At 36.4% G+C, this 15733-nt stretch overlaps 1 protein-coding gene across 4 annotated transcripts in view; it reads right to left on the reverse strand.

The window, feature by feature from the left end:
* The window catches only part of LOC107676579 (phosphatase and actin regulator 2-like), a 34678-nt gene that overhangs the window by 5901 nt on the left and 13044 nt on the right, over positions 1 to 15733 (reverse strand). Inside the window, exons 2-7 of one of the 4 annotated variants that reach the window (XM_016471153.1) lie at positions 6490 to 6657; positions 6108 to 6182; positions 5244 to 5384; positions 2105 to 2424; positions 1956 to 2029; positions 403 to 575 (exon numbers count right to left, since the gene is read on the reverse strand). In XM_016471153.1, coding sequence (XP_016326639.1) covers positions 403 to 575; positions 1956 to 2029; positions 2105 to 2424; positions 5244 to 5384; positions 6108 to 6182; positions 6490 to 6657 — 951 coding nt within the window. Of the gene's footprint in view, positions 1 to 402; positions 576 to 1955; positions 2425 to 5243; positions 5385 to 6107; positions 6183 to 6489; positions 6658 to 12962; positions 13269 to 15733 lie in introns of those variants that run through there. The other 3 variants (XM_016471154.1, XM_016471151.1, XM_016471152.1) reach the window with 3 other exon arrangements.

Raw genomic sequence — 15733 nt, forward strand, 5'->3', positions numbered from 1 at the left:
GCAGCAAAGTCTGCGTAGTAACCAGCATGTCAAAAAGTAACGCTGACAAGACACAGCATGTTTTTCCAGTTTGACAAACTAAAGGCTTGTACGTCAAAGAATTTTGGCAAAGCTCTGGTCCAAGAGAAACTTCTAAAAGGCAGATACCAAGAATGAAACCTCTTGGAAATGTATCATTTGTACTTGTGCTACATTTTGTGTTGTTTATTCATAAACATTAGGCTGAAGACACACCTTTGCTAGAATACTCTAAATGCATATCCAGAAAAGCTGCATATTTAAGGCCTTTCAGTTACAAAATTTTAATTTGGCTCAACTTTTTAAATGCTTTTATTGACCGAAAATATGAAGAAACAAGGGGTTGGGGCCTAAAAACAACACAATCCAGACTTGAACACATACTAGAGGTATACTCATCATCCTCATCCTCCTCTTCATCATCTTTGTAGAGTATAGGTCCATCTGAATCGGAGTCGTTGGACTGGCTTTCTTGAATGGAGTCAGGAATGATGGACACCTGTGGGCTTTCAACATTGACGATTTGTCGTCTCTCTCCCTCTTCAGTCCCAACAATCCTACAAAAGGCAAAGCAAAACACTCATTTAATCTAGCTAAAACATTCATAATCAGAATCCGTTTACATAATCAAATAAGGGAAAGAGGCTAACATACTCAAGACATTAAATGGATCATACATCATTCATTTTTAAAATTAGTACTTTCCCTGACGTCCATTAGTTAGGTTTTTCTGTGCCAAAAGAGTCATAGTTTAGTTTTCCATTTTCTACCCTCTCTCACTGACTCTTTGAGATAAATGGGGTTTTTTTTCTTCGGCCACTGCACATGAGGTGAGCAACAGAGTTGATCACTGCACTTCAGTGATCACACTTTTTTTTTTTTACTACACTGCAAGTAGCACAAGTTTGACAAACTGTCCCAAATACATGCTGATTCGTCATCATATAACCCCTTCAGTGCAGTTGTTTTCCTGTAATGTTGTAGGTCTAGCTAAAAAGTTGATTATACACATATAATCACGTGATAAAGTACTAGACAACTCACTATATTACTACAACTTTATCACTAGCCACATTTCCTGTCAAGCAAGTTACAAGATCAAGGTCTATTTGATGTTATATACTGATTACAAAACCATTTTGGCAAACTATGAATAAACAGCACAACTAAAAAAGAAGAACAAGTTTTTAGCCTGAAGTTACATTGCAGAAAGAATTACACTACTGCTCAAAAGTTTAGGGTCAGTATGGATTTGTTTCTATAAAAGAAATTAATACTTTTATTCAGCAACGACACATTAAATTGATCTAAAGCCATCGTAAATACTTATACCTTTTTATAAAAATGTTGTATTTTAAATAAATGCTGTTCTTTTGAACTTTCTATTTATCAAACAATCCTGAAAAAAGTATCACTTTACATTTTACAAAATTATTAAACAGCAAACGGTTTTCAAATTTGATAATAAGAAGAAATGTTTTTTGAGCAGTAATTTGCTAATCAGCATATTAGAATGATTTCTGAAGGATCATGTGACACTGAAGACTGGCGCAATGATGCTGAAAATTCAGCTTTGCCGTCACAGGAATAAATTACTATATTTTAAAATATATTTAAAATAGAAAAGAGAATTATATTATTGCTTTTACTGTATTTTTTATCAAATAAAATGTAGCCTTTACCCCTTACTTTTGAACAGTAATGCACATTGTTGTTTACACCAATCTCACTAAACATCTGATTGGAGGATGACATACAGCATGACTCAACTGCAACAATCATACTGCCTTCAGGGGAAATACACAGAGCACATGGCACACTGACATGCATGTGTTATATAATCAAAATCAATAGCACAACACTAGAGGACATACAGAATTTACAAAGTGACATTAAACATTCACATGAAAATTGTAAAAATACACATGTAAACTGACCTCTGTGGCTGGTCTGCCACTGCCCTCTCCTTCTCTGTTTCACTCTCTGTGCTCACAGATTGGCCTAAAGTGTCTGAAGAAAGTGCATTTGAAGATTCAGAGAAGGACGTTTCCTCTGTGGTTTGGTTAACATAGGGCTGCCTTTTGTCCTTCTCTACAGAGGACTCCAATAGATGATCGGCACCCTTCCCATTCTGAGAGGTCTCCTCAGCCTTCTCAATACTGGAGGTCCCTTCTTTTTTCTTTTGGTCCTTTTTAGAGGAGCTTTCCACAGTCTCAGACGAGGTTTTGGAAGGGGGCCGTGCTGACCTGGAAGGTTCGGCTTTCTTGGCTGACTTGGGTTGCGCTGCTGTTAGTTCTAAGTTGCTGTTCTTTGGGGTCTTGGAGCAGGTCGATGAAGAAGATTGTCCTGAGGCCTGAGAGGAACTCTTGGATGCGCCTGCAGTTTTCTTAGGAGTCGAAGGTTTAGCTGTGAAGAAATTCAGGGAAATTATAGAGACTTGGATCTTGAAACAATGAGTTTATGGATACACCAACAGCAATGGTGGCATTTTAAATGGGGTTTCTAAGAATAAGAACTGATAATCACAGAACTGAAAGATAATAAGATAATATGGTGTATATAATAATATCACATTCACTTGTGTATTCAAAAAATGCACAGATAAATTAATTACTTAATTAATTAATTAATTAATGCTTTAGTTAAAAGAGAAAGCTGTCAAGCCACCAATGATGAGCTGCACCAGAGACACACAATGGCCAGGTAAAAGGACAAAGGTCTAGCACAGTGTGGAATAATAAGCCCGTTTATAGACAATTACATGACTGTGGCTTACATGCACAAAGTCCTAGTTACATGCAAAATGCAACACATTTATTGTACCATTATATTCAGACATAAAGGCAAACGTCAATAAAAGATTATAATGTGTTTAACCAATGAGACAGTAGACATGTAATGCAAGCACAATAACAACAACACAAGAAAGCCATAATGGGTCACAAATGAGTCAGGATGTCACTTTGCACAGTCCTGGATACCAATCCCAAGCTAGTTAAACCATAAAACAAAAAAAAAACAAAAAAAAAACAAACAAAAGCAAAAATTGCTGTCTAGCAAACTGAGCATTTTCCCTTTCTCAAATAAATGCAGATAGATTCTGCTGACAATTCTGACAAACTTTGTCGAAATGTTCCTCAAAAGATCAAGTTGGTTCCCAGTGAGACTGGTCAGGGGGAAAGAGACGCAAATAGGACCCCTCCATGCAGAGCATGCAGAGCTTGTTCACCACGCATGCAAACACGATGCTCTATTCACATCACTGATATGTGTACTTACCATTGCCACGAGTGGCAGTTCGGGTGGTTTGTTTGGGTGGAGAAGCGGAGACCTGCTTATTGGTGCTCTTGATTATCTTTTTACCCCCTGCTTGGCCCCCTTTCTTCATGCCTGTACTTATGGCCTCACCGGAGGGTTTTTGGGGTGTGGCCTGATGTTTTTTAGTAGGGGTTTTTGGAGCAGCTGACTCACTGGCCTGCGGGCTGCATTTGCTGTCATTCCTCTCTACAGGAGCACAGAGGAGCAGAGCACCCTAAACTGTTATTGACTAAGAAGACTCTCTGATCATGTCAGCATTTAGCTCTAAATTGCGATTGGATAAGCCACGTTCTAAGCCATTGTAAACACAAATATGACCACACTTTATATAATGCAGTAAGTAGTGACACTAAATAGCCAACATTAAAGCTTTCAAACTATATTAATTGGCTGACAAATACTAAATATTGTCATACATAATGACAATTTTATTCAGCAATGATGCATTATATTGATCAAAAGAGACAGTGAAACCATTTATAATGTTACAAAGATTATTATAATTTTTTTTTTTGATAAGTGATTCATCAAAGAATCCTGAAAAATTGTATTACGGTTTACTCCAAATAAATATTAAGAAGCACAGCTGTATTCAACATTGATAATAATAAGACATTTTTATTGATTTCTGAAGGATCATGTGACACTGAAGACTGGAGTAATGACTGCTGAAAATTCAATTTGGCCATTAAAAGAATTAAATTACATTTTGAAATATAGTAAAATAGGAAACAGTAGTAGTTTAAATTATATTTCACAATATAAAATTACATTTAAAATGTATACATAATTAAAAAATGGAAAAACCTTTTTTTATAATAATTCTTTTAACAAATAAATCAAGCCTTGGTGAGACTTCTTTCAAAACCTTAAACTTTTGAACGGTAATTTGCGAATATATAATTATTAGTAACTTAATTGGTTTGATATTTATTAAACATTGGTTTTAAGCTGCTGATGCTGTTTTTAGGCACGGCGGAAACGCCTCAAGTGGTTTAATGCTTGCCCCATGAAGAATAAAATATATTAATTGGTGGGAGAAATGTGGTTGAAAGAATTACAGAATTGTTGTAGATCATTAAAGTGGCAGAAATGATAAAAATACAGTTTTGACATTCCCTTGTGCATCTTATGACTGTGGCCACAACTTCAGCCTACAGCTCTGATGAAAAAAAAAATCCAAAATGATGTCAGTCTAAACGGCATAAAACCCATTACCTAAAAGGATGGTTTCAATACAAAGCACTTCCTGTTATTATTAACAATGGTTTTAATATAACTTCAACCAAATCAATACAGCACAATAGACACTCGAGGGTATCTCACCACCTGAGAGGTTCAGACGATCCAAGAGACGTTCATTAAAGACATATGTGGAGAAAAAACCAAACACACCCTGGAAATAAGCTTCTCAGGAAATGTCATTGTTCTAAAAATAACTCCATTTGTACAGTTTATTAAAAACTTGACCACATCGTCATTACATTTCACTGAACAAGATAGAACTGTTGCTCCAAAGCAGCTCAAACTTCCTCTAAACAACACACACTATACACTTACCGTCAATCTTTATTCGTCCATTTTGATACATTTGCTCTTACAATATAAGCGTTGATTTTACTATTGTTCAGCCACAATGATATGAAATATGGATGGCGTGATGTGCAGAAATTATAATATGGATCACTTTGCACTGTCCATGCAGTGAACAATATGTTGTTAAAAAAACACAACATGAGCATGCCGAAAAACCAATGAAAAGACCCGCCAGTCAGACTGAAAAATGTAACTTATGAGTGGCTTGAGCTTAAAACATCAAAGATAGATTAGTAGTACAGTTAAACTGAAGATGAAGATTCAGCATCTTTCTTTTGCCCCTTTTTGATAAAAGAAACAGAAAACGATACCTTCTGGGTCCTCTGCCACTGCCGCCAAGTCTGCTTTTTCTTCTGGGACCAGCTCTGGTGTTTCAATGTCTACTTTGACCTTTTCAGTAACTCCACTGGGCACTGCATTACCATTCAAGGTCTCTGTGTTCAAAGGACCATCTCAAGATAAGCAAACATGGCTCAGTTATCATGGAACCAAGACAACATGCCTGCTATTCAGTAAAAACACAATTTTGTTTGCATTGATATGAAAGTCATTCAAGGCAGTTCTTATAAAAAAGTGCTTTGGTTTCCCCATGTAAGGCCAAATAAGACTACTTAAAAGTATTACTGAAATTCTTTACTCTGAGCCTGAAGATTGGGAGGGATTCTGTTGTTCTCACAAAGTAAGTCAACTTATTTGGACATGAACAGTAAGTCCAGGAAGTGTTTAACTTTTATTATATGGATAACATCGATGAAATCCATTTAATGGAAAACATTCCAGGGTGGTAGAACAAAGTATTAATCTTTGTTGCTAAAGCACCCTATATCAGTTGTTCACGCAGTGGTAACTGCGGCTACAGACATTGAAAAAAGTTCTAATGAATTTGTCTTCTACTGTAGGCGGTGGTACCACAGTGGTTAAAAGTTAAAGATTGCATCTGATAACCCACCAGCACCACTTCATACATGAAGTACACAGAATAGACCTCCAAATAACCTACTTGAACTATAGGTTGCTGCAGGAAACTGTCCTTATAGTGTACTATAAACCAAGAATAAATTATCTAATAACAATTTTATTGAGTGTAGAACATTCCTTTAATATTACAGAAAACAGGTCAATGGCCATCCATGCATGCTCAGTATCACATTCACTTCATTTACCTAAAATCTCACCTTGGTCTGGAATAAGGACACCTTTGTTTATGAGCTCTTCTCGAGTTTGCCTGGTGGATATTTTCCTCTCCAGAACTATAAAGATGAAGGAGACAGAACATATCAAGATATCAATTATATTTAGGCCTCTATATGGTTACTTTGGTTAAGTGAAAGTGCAGGCAGCTGCCAGCTGTAATGTGTAATACATTTTCTGATCCATCCAACATAATCACCAAGTGAATGTCATACTGGATGACGTAACTTTCATAGAATTGTGAGGTTGCATCAAGATAAGCCAAGAGGGAATCATTGAAAGACTACATCCTGAATATATATATTTGGATGTGTTGCTACCATCATAAACTTTCAAGCAAAATTCTATTAATAAATGGGGATATACCTTTTGAGAGGTCCTGGAACTTATCACTGGTTCTCTTCTTTCTCCATTTCCAAGGTTTAAAGATCTTGCCCAGAGAAGAGAGCTTCCCCTTTCCTTTCAGCTGAGGAGACTGCGAGCTTCCCACCACCACATCACAGTTGGCCAGAGAAGATTTTTCCAGTCCCTCCACTAAAAGTGAATCACAGCAAGAACACAGTTTTGAATGAACTGAATAAAAAAAACTGAGCTGACCCCTAAACAATGGAAAACAGCCAACTGGTTTTTATAACAGGAAATACTTGTGTGAATGAATGTTTCTGACCATAACAACAAACATAAGGGCTGCCTCTTTCCACAAACAGCATAGAAAAACAAGGCATATAAGAGCCTCAACTTCAGAAAATGTTGATCACCAACCACAGATCACTGATCAAAAATTTTCAGCAAGAAATTTATTTTATTTCAATAATTTTATTCATCAAGGACACATTAAACTGATCAACTGTAACTACAGACCTTTAAAATATTTATTTATATTTCAAATAAATGCATTCTTTTGAACTTTCTATTCACCAAAGAACCAAAACAAATATATAAACACCTCATATATACTGTTACCAAAATTTCAGATGAATGTGTAAGTGTTGCAATATATTGAAATTAAATGTAGCCCAAATTATGCTGTGACTCAGTTGTTGGTTGCCACTCAGTAGTATGTTGGTTTGTAGTTACTGATAAACATCTATTTTCCATAAACTGAAATACACCATATATTTAAATCCGTGTATCATTCGATCATTCGTTTTTTTATTTAATATTGAAAGTAGAAAAATTAGAAAACGGCTCCTTTTTCGTTTTTTTGTTTTTTTTTCCCAAAAAACAAAAAACGAGAATTCAGCTAAAATTTTCGTTTTTCGTTAATGGGTGGAAAAATGAATAAACAGCTTGAATATTTGATTTCTACACGTGGGCGGGAATTAAACGCCCCTTTCTGCTGATTGGTCAGCCGAAGATCAAACCGTGCCATCATCAGTTCTTCTGCAGTATCACGCAGCAGAATAATAGTCCTCCACTGCTGCAGTTGTACGGATTAATAACCCATTTTATTGCAACTACATTTCATATTTTTCTCATCAAACAGACTAATGAATAGCTCGACACAACTCGTACAGGGGCAGAGTCTAGACAGTTCTTTCTTCTGTGCAGACCAGCGGTTCTTAAAGTGATAGGGGGTCCACAAAATAATTTGCTATAGCCTAAAGTATTTCCAGACTGTAAAGTCGCTTTTTTTATCATGATACATAGGCCTACTGTGATTTATTCCAAAGTGACTTATATGATGCATTTAACGTCAAATAATGCAATAAAGGCATTAAGAATCCATACAACTGCAGCAGCGGAGGACTATTATTCTGCTGCGCGGAACTGAGGATTGATCTTCGGCTGACCAATCAGCAGAAAGGGGCGTTTAATTCCCGCCCACGTGTAGAAATCGAATATTCAAGCTGTTTATTCATTTTTCCACCCAAGAACGAAAAACTAAAATTTAAGCTGAATTCTCGTTTTTCGTGTTTCGGAAAAAAACGAAAATACGAAAAAAGGAGCCGTTTTCTCATTTTTCTACTTTCAATATTAAATCAAAAAACGAATGATCGAATGATACACGGATTATATGGCTTAGAAATATTGCTAGGGTACTCTGGGTGGTTGCCAAGGTGTGATCGAATGATACACGGATTTATATATTTAATCTTTTTTCATTTCATTTTTTTTTAATTTCATTTTTTTTTTCTTACAATTACAACTAATATAGTAGTTTATATAGTTTATATAATATATTTAATATTTAAAAAAACTTGGGATTTGTGCTTCTAATGTCTGCTACAAACATATTCAAAGAAGTCAACCCAGACCCTTAATCATAGAACCGACTGATTATTTTAGGTTAGATGCTCACTTAAGGCTTAAGGTTTGTGATTCAACCAAGAATTGAACTCTCTTCCACCCTACCCCCACCCCTACATAATTTCTTCTTAGCTTGCAAAAAGAATGGATTCTGACAGAGAGGTGTGGCTTTTCCACATGGGCTACGCAAAGAGATATTAAACCCGTTTATCAAATATAATCCAACAGAACAGCAGACCTAATGTCACAGGCACACCTGGCCAGATGAAGTGTAAAATGATCACAAGAGCATTTCCACACGCCTAAACGGCATCAAAGAACTGAGAACAATAAACAAATAGTCAGGCTCCAAAGCAGTGACACCATTTATCATTTCAAGAAAATGCACACACGATTACATTGTTCTCTGCAGAATTACAGCAGAGACCTGGGTCAGTGTGTGTATGGGTCATTGTTATGAGACCTTCTCTATTAAAGAAATCTATAAAAAATAACAGACCTCCAAGGGACAAACTGAATATTTTGGCCTTTTCTTCCATTTATTGGAGGTCAGTGGAGTCCAATGTTGTCTGGACCTCAACATTTCTTAAAATATCTTCTTTTGCGGTCCACAGTAAAAGTCAGTCATACAGCACTGTATGATGATTATTGCAGTATACGTTTTACAAGAAAACACTATTTCAGTCTTTCTACTTCAAAACTTCATGCTTAATTCAGTGTGTTATTTGTCATTTCTTAGTAATTATTTGTAAAAAATATTTGAGCAATTTATGAGTGAAAATAGTTTCAAAGTAAATCCAACACCAATTTTTTTTTGTGATGTTTGGAATGACATGAGGGTGAGTAACTTCTCATTTTTCGAGAACTACTCCTTCAAATGCTCAGGAGACGGTAACTTCCTGACTCTTGCATCTCAACTATGAGATTTTATCACTTGTTTCTCATTATACTGTCAAAACACAGCCAACGAATTTAGAAACAAAATGAGAGGCAAACTTAGCTGTATTTCACTTTGTACAAATGTCCTTTCTCAAACTTATCACAGAATGTTGCTTCAACTGACTGCTTGACATTTACCACACATTTCCAATGTTTTTTTAAGTGGTTCACTCCATTATTTAATGTTGTTTCATAGGAGCCTGCAGTAGATAATAAAAAGATTGTGCTGTTAAAAACAGACATACAGAACATGACATGCAGCAAAAATAGACTCAAGCTCCAAAACTACACTCATAAAAATCTAACTTCTTTATTGGCATCTGAGGTTCCATGAAGAACCGTTAACATCCATTGAATCTTTCCACTGCACAAAAGGTTCTTCATAAGTGTGAAAGGTTCTTCAGATTATTAATGTTCTTCACACTAAGTAAAAAATGGTTCCTCAATGAACTGTTCACTGAAAGGTTTGTTGGGGGTGTTGCTATGAAAACCTTATTTTGAAACCTTTCTTTTTAAGAGTGTAAGCTTCTGCCACGCATCAATACTCCATTTATGTGGCAGTGTGTAATCAGCTGCCAAACACACATTGCTTCCACATGCATCACGAAACATCTCTAGAAGTCCAAAAACTGACTGGAAATCAGGATATTTTTCACATAGAAATGTGTGAAACTCAAACGTGAAGTCTGTTTTTCACACTGCACTGAGGGAATTCATTAGCGGACAGATGTGACAGGAATGTGCTAGATGACATGTCTGAGGTCTTATCACCACCATCATGAGGATGCCAAAGCGCCTCTTTACTAATCAATTCTCCCCAAGGAGCCACTGACCCTAGACTTCATTGGCCTGTCAACATACAGTTGGCCTGTGATTGGATTATTAATAGAATGTGTTACTCCCAGAACTCCCAGTGATGAGTACAGTCCCCAAGATCAAACCTCAGAGGATCAAGCACATTTAAACCGAAGAGGACACCGGTTCACAACTGAGCAAGAAGAATTCATCTGGAGGGCACAGATGAACAGGTGTGGATACTGCAGAATAAAAGTAGAGCTACAGTAAACTGTTGAAATACTGTACATGATGATAGTTTGATACTTTATGCACTTTATAGTTGTATGAATTGCTTAAAAAAGTTTCTAAGTTCAATTCCTTCTGAGAAACAGTTGCCAAAAAACCACTGAGAATTGATATAAAACTCTACTTCAACTTCAATTTGCATCACACAAAAAAGGCAATTTTATGACAATTTTCATATATTATGCTAAGATGGCTGTGCATATCACCAAAAGGCTGAAAAATATAGATTTGAACTATTTTTAGCCATAACATTCAGAACCACATTATGGCAAAACAAAGCAAAATTGCTGGAAATACTATGTTTAATATCACATGTGAGGTTGTACTGTTGACTGAATTGCTCACTTCCTCTTTTATGAAAGGGAGGCCACTGAAAATGCATGAAACGTGACAAATAATCATGATGACCAGAAAACAAAAGGCATCAGTTATTCAAACCTCCAAGGCTTCCAAAAGAGGCATGTGAGACTTAAGGGTTAAAAAGTCATATTGCAGCGCAGCTCGTATCAACATCCCTGACAGCATATTTCTTACAGAACAATCACACATTTGACTTGCCTTATGCTTCTAAATATAAAGACAAAGCAGCTGAGCACAAGAGATGTGTCAAAAATGCACTCATGCTGATAATTAGTTCATTATCTCAATGCTTTAAGCCTAAAATTCTGTAATGCTGAAGAATAAGTCAAAAAATGAGCCAAGGACAGTTATAACACTTTTTAAGTCATCAAATATTACCGTTTTAAATTTACTCTTCGACTGAGTGATGTAGCCTACTTTTGGAAATCTGGTAAGTGCATTAAGCCTATAACAAATGCTGAATCTAGCTTCGTATTAGCATTTGCTTGCAGCATAGGCTAATCCTACAGCCTCAGTTCCTCATAATACCAATGAAAAAATAATAGGCCAATTTCAGTCAACACTTTGTTCCTCTATTTACAGAAAGGAAATGCCTATGTTTGCAATGGCCTTTCCTATAAAACGATTAAAAAAAAAAAACTAGACCCAAGACAAAATAATAGTGCTGAATATTTCTGGATCTAATTAATAGAGAGGTAGAGATCATTCTGTGCCATATAACCATTTCGTTTCATTTATTTCTGTGGCCTTTCAGATCCAGCCAGTTGCTATACATTTCAGACAAAATCAAAACAATTTAAAACATGATTCAGTATTATTTAAAGCATAAGCATGCTGCTCATGAGGACACACAAATAACATCTGATCAAGTTTCCTTTGAGAGCTGGTAAACTGATAGCAAAAAAAGCTTTTATATCATAGCACTCTGGCATTAACTGAAATTATGGGGAAATGAAGGTAGTGGTTTGTGATTCAACATTTGGTGCAGAAAGAAGCTTAAGATCACAATAACACTGCATTGTGGAATGCTTGCTTGAAATTGTAGCTACTGGAACTTGATTGTAGCGTACACTAAGACATTTCTGTTATTGTTGCTGCTTTTTTTAAATAAATAACTTAAAATCAACGAATAACACATCTCCATTGTGAAAAAAATGCTTTGTTAAATTTACAGTAAAAAATGGCAGTAGCTGCCATTCATCACTTTTTTTACTATGAAAAGGTGATGTTACAATTATTACAGAATGAAATAGCATGTCAGTTTATTAAAATACATACTTAAATCTGATTGTTTGTGTAAAATTATTAATACAGGTAGCAGAACAATGGAAGGCCACATGATAAAGTTCTCTCCAACAAATGCAGCCAATAATAACAAATTAGCAAAGTATCACTCACACAAACACGAAACAGAAATACAATGCAACATTAACGTAAAAATAAGAAAACAAGTTTTTAAATAAAGTCTAAACAAATGTGATGGTTCACGCACGCAATTCTGGGAATGCCCCTTAAAAAGTCCACCATAAATGCTGAGAATCTATATTAAAAATAGCCTATTGTAATATGTTTTGTATGAATTAAGCCTAAACGTGCATGTATTGTTTTACAAATATCACTGTATGGCAACTTACAGTTAACAAAGTAACACGTTTAAACTGTATCATTTCACATCAGGGGTTTTTTTTTTTTTTTCTCGTTAAAATGACTTACATTTTTTACGTTATGCACTCCGATACGAATTAGGAAGTACATTTCTAACAGCAACATGTGAGCAAAAGAACAGAGTGAAACAATAATTTCCTGAATGCACGAGCCAGCTATGTTTCTTCGTGCTTTTCAAGCAAAGATGTTACTGTTAAATAAAGCATCAACACAAACGCCTCGATTCGCCGAAAGATGCACTTGACAAAGTCCCACTTGTTGATCGTTTGCACTGCACGCGACAAACCAAGATCCACTCGCTCGCTTCGAACATTATAATGGCAGTGTTTTAGTTCGTCGCATCACGTATATAGCAGTAGATTAAGTGAAAACCAACAGGCAAGTAAGCTATATCAGACTTGAAAATGAACTTGGGTTTCCGCAGACAACGACAAGAACTAGGACTAGTCACGTCATCCCTCCCTGAGCGTTAATTGAGATAGCGGTGTGGGTGAGTAAACAGCGGGTCACCGAATGAAGAACAAGCCCTTCCAGACACTTACCGCTCGCTCCCTGAGACAAGCTGGAGACAGATGTCTGGCCCATGTCGATCTTCAATGGGCCGCTAAACAAAAATCATACGACGCCCCAAGAACTTGTGCAACAAAGCCCACTCGATTGACATAACAGGAGACTCATTTCACTCCTCCAGCTCTGAGATCTGCTTCTCAAAAGAGCTTTTCCATACTTTGCGAACTCGTAAGACACGCAATCGAACTCTTGAGTCCCCGGATTGAAATGCCTGTCATTCCTTTTTTGCAGATTGTAAGCAGTCAGAGGTCATAAAGAGGAAGTTTCAAGCCCCTCCTTGCTTCAGCCCTGCTTAAAGCATGGAAATGTATGTGGGTAATAATGTGTTGGCCAAAAGTGACATCATTAGAAAGTACTGGATCAGGAGTGTCCGTGCTATTTTTGACTACACTGCTTTACTGTATTAAAAAAATAAAATGAAACTAAAATAAAAACTTGGTTTATTCTGTTGAAAATGTCTGTTGCTAACTATCAGAGCACTTCTGATCAAGAAATGACAGTGTAAAAGTTTACCTGAGTTTTACATCCTCTAGCCAAAGAGAGTATAATAAAGCTATAAAATATTCATACATGATATATAAAAACTAAAGATCGTTTATTATTGATAATTTTAAGACATGATCGTCTTGAATAATGCTACTTTTTACTCCAGTGAGTCAGTTTCTCAGTTTCTGTAAAGACACATACCGTAACACTGACCTTCAACAGCGGGACATGTTGTCACACCAGGACCGGCCATTAGATAGGCTTCCAAATGCTTTCAGCTAAATTTAAAAGGTAAAAAATATGAAACATTAAATATTTTATCAAACAGCAAAAAGTTACCTGTAAAATACAACAATAGTATTGGCCATTTTATATGAAAAATGAAATCATATAAATTTATAATACATTTAAAACTGGTGACAACTTGTCACCAACCCGAACTGACCTGAATGAAAATATCCTTGTCTTGAGAGCACTGTTCAACCTGTGTGACTCTGAGTAGATGTCATTGCGGTTGTATTGCTCACAATAAGACCATTTTCAAGGTTTGACCATTCTACGAGTTTGAAACCAACATACAAAAACACTCATTTGTGTAATTAAACTTTTGACTCAAAATCATATACTGAGACACAGCCCTTATGACAACTTCTCATGTAACAACAAGCCCCATTCTTACTTATATGATACTGTACACACAGTCTTTTGAATGTCAATGTTCTATGAAAGGGTAGCAGTTTACTTATTTTGCATAAAATGGGATGCCAAAAGGACACACTATCAACCTCTGGTTCCATTTCTCCTTTATGTGACCATGCGAATAACTATGCATTTTTCAGTATCAAAAAGACAGGTTTTATACCACCAAATACAAACATCGCTATAATCTTTAAGATTGTTTGCAGCTAATGCTTTGCTTCCGTCAAAAGAGGCCAAAAGCCCCACAGATGTAGGCCCTACACTCCCCCCCCAACCCCCTCTTCCAAAGCAGAAGTGATGGGTGGGATATAGAGCAGGAAGCCTTACGAAAACAAGTCTACTCTAGAGACGTGAGCTATTGTTTTGCGCACAGCTAAGCTGAATGTTCTCATCAAGTACGAGCTCTCCACCCCTTCCTGAAGGTCCTCCTTACCATCATAACACCACAGCCCTGAGTACAAGCAGCTGGAAATAGTGTGATTTGTTGGTGTAATCTTTGTTCATGCAATCTTTGCCTCATTTTATTGTAATGTTTTTGTTACTGAACATGTGGAATTATTTTTTATTCAAGAGGGGTGTCCTAGTAGTACAGTGGTTTAGTTTAAAGGTCACAAACCCAAATAGGGGAAACCAAAAACTGCAGAGCTACTGAGCCTGTCAACTCTTCCCTACAGCTAGAAATATAAAGCTAGTTCTAATCTAAAGCAGTGCTTCTCAACCAGGGGGGTCGGGGCCCACTAGGGGGGCTGAGCAAACTTCCAGGATGACCTATAAGTATTTCAATGACTAAATGATGATTAATATATTAACAATCTGACTTTAGTCTAAATCAAAATACTAGAAATAAACACATAAAATCAAGATGTAAACTGAAAATCAGTTAACAGAAGCCCTAAATGTCCTGTATGTGGTCAGAGTGGCATGTCAGTCTGATATCATGGTCTGTCTGCATCTGTTCAGTTAACACGGACAGAGAACCTTATGTACTCTGATAACCCACTTTCACACACATAGGTTCAAAAGAATCCACAGCCAAAACAACACCGTTGTAAGGGCACATTCATTTTAAAGGGGTCATATGACGTTGCTAAAAAAGAACATTATTTTGTGTATTTGGTGTAATGAAATGTGTTTATGTGGTTTAAGGTTAAAAAAACACATTATTTTCCACATACTGCACATTATTGTTTCTCCTCTATGCCCCGCCTTTCTGAAACGCGTCGATTTTTTAATGTTACAACAGAAAGCCTGTCATTCATTTAGCGCTTATCATGGCAATACGCGTGATTCGCAATGCTCAGGTGAAATGCTATAGTAGTACTATAAATCTGCGGAAGCATTTGATCACGCATAAGCAGTGTTGGGAAGGTTACTTTGGAAATGTAATAGGTTACAGATTACAAGTTAACGCGCGAGCCGAAGCCAGTCACGACTAACCGATTCGTGATTTATTAGAGATTTCATTATCGAATGGCGAATTCGGAAGTAATCGCTTTAGTACATTCGGCAGGCAATTATACAATAATAATATTAAAATAGCGGGCCAAATCAGCTGTCG

This window comes from Sinocyclocheilus anshuiensis, unplaced genomic scaffold (assembly GCF_001515605.1).
Source record: "Sinocyclocheilus anshuiensis isolate Anshui unplaced genomic scaffold, SAMN03320099.WGS_v1.1 scaffold204, whole genome shotgun sequence".
Lineage (NCBI taxonomy): Eukaryota > Metazoa > Chordata > Actinopteri > Cypriniformes > Cyprinidae > Sinocyclocheilus > Sinocyclocheilus anshuiensis.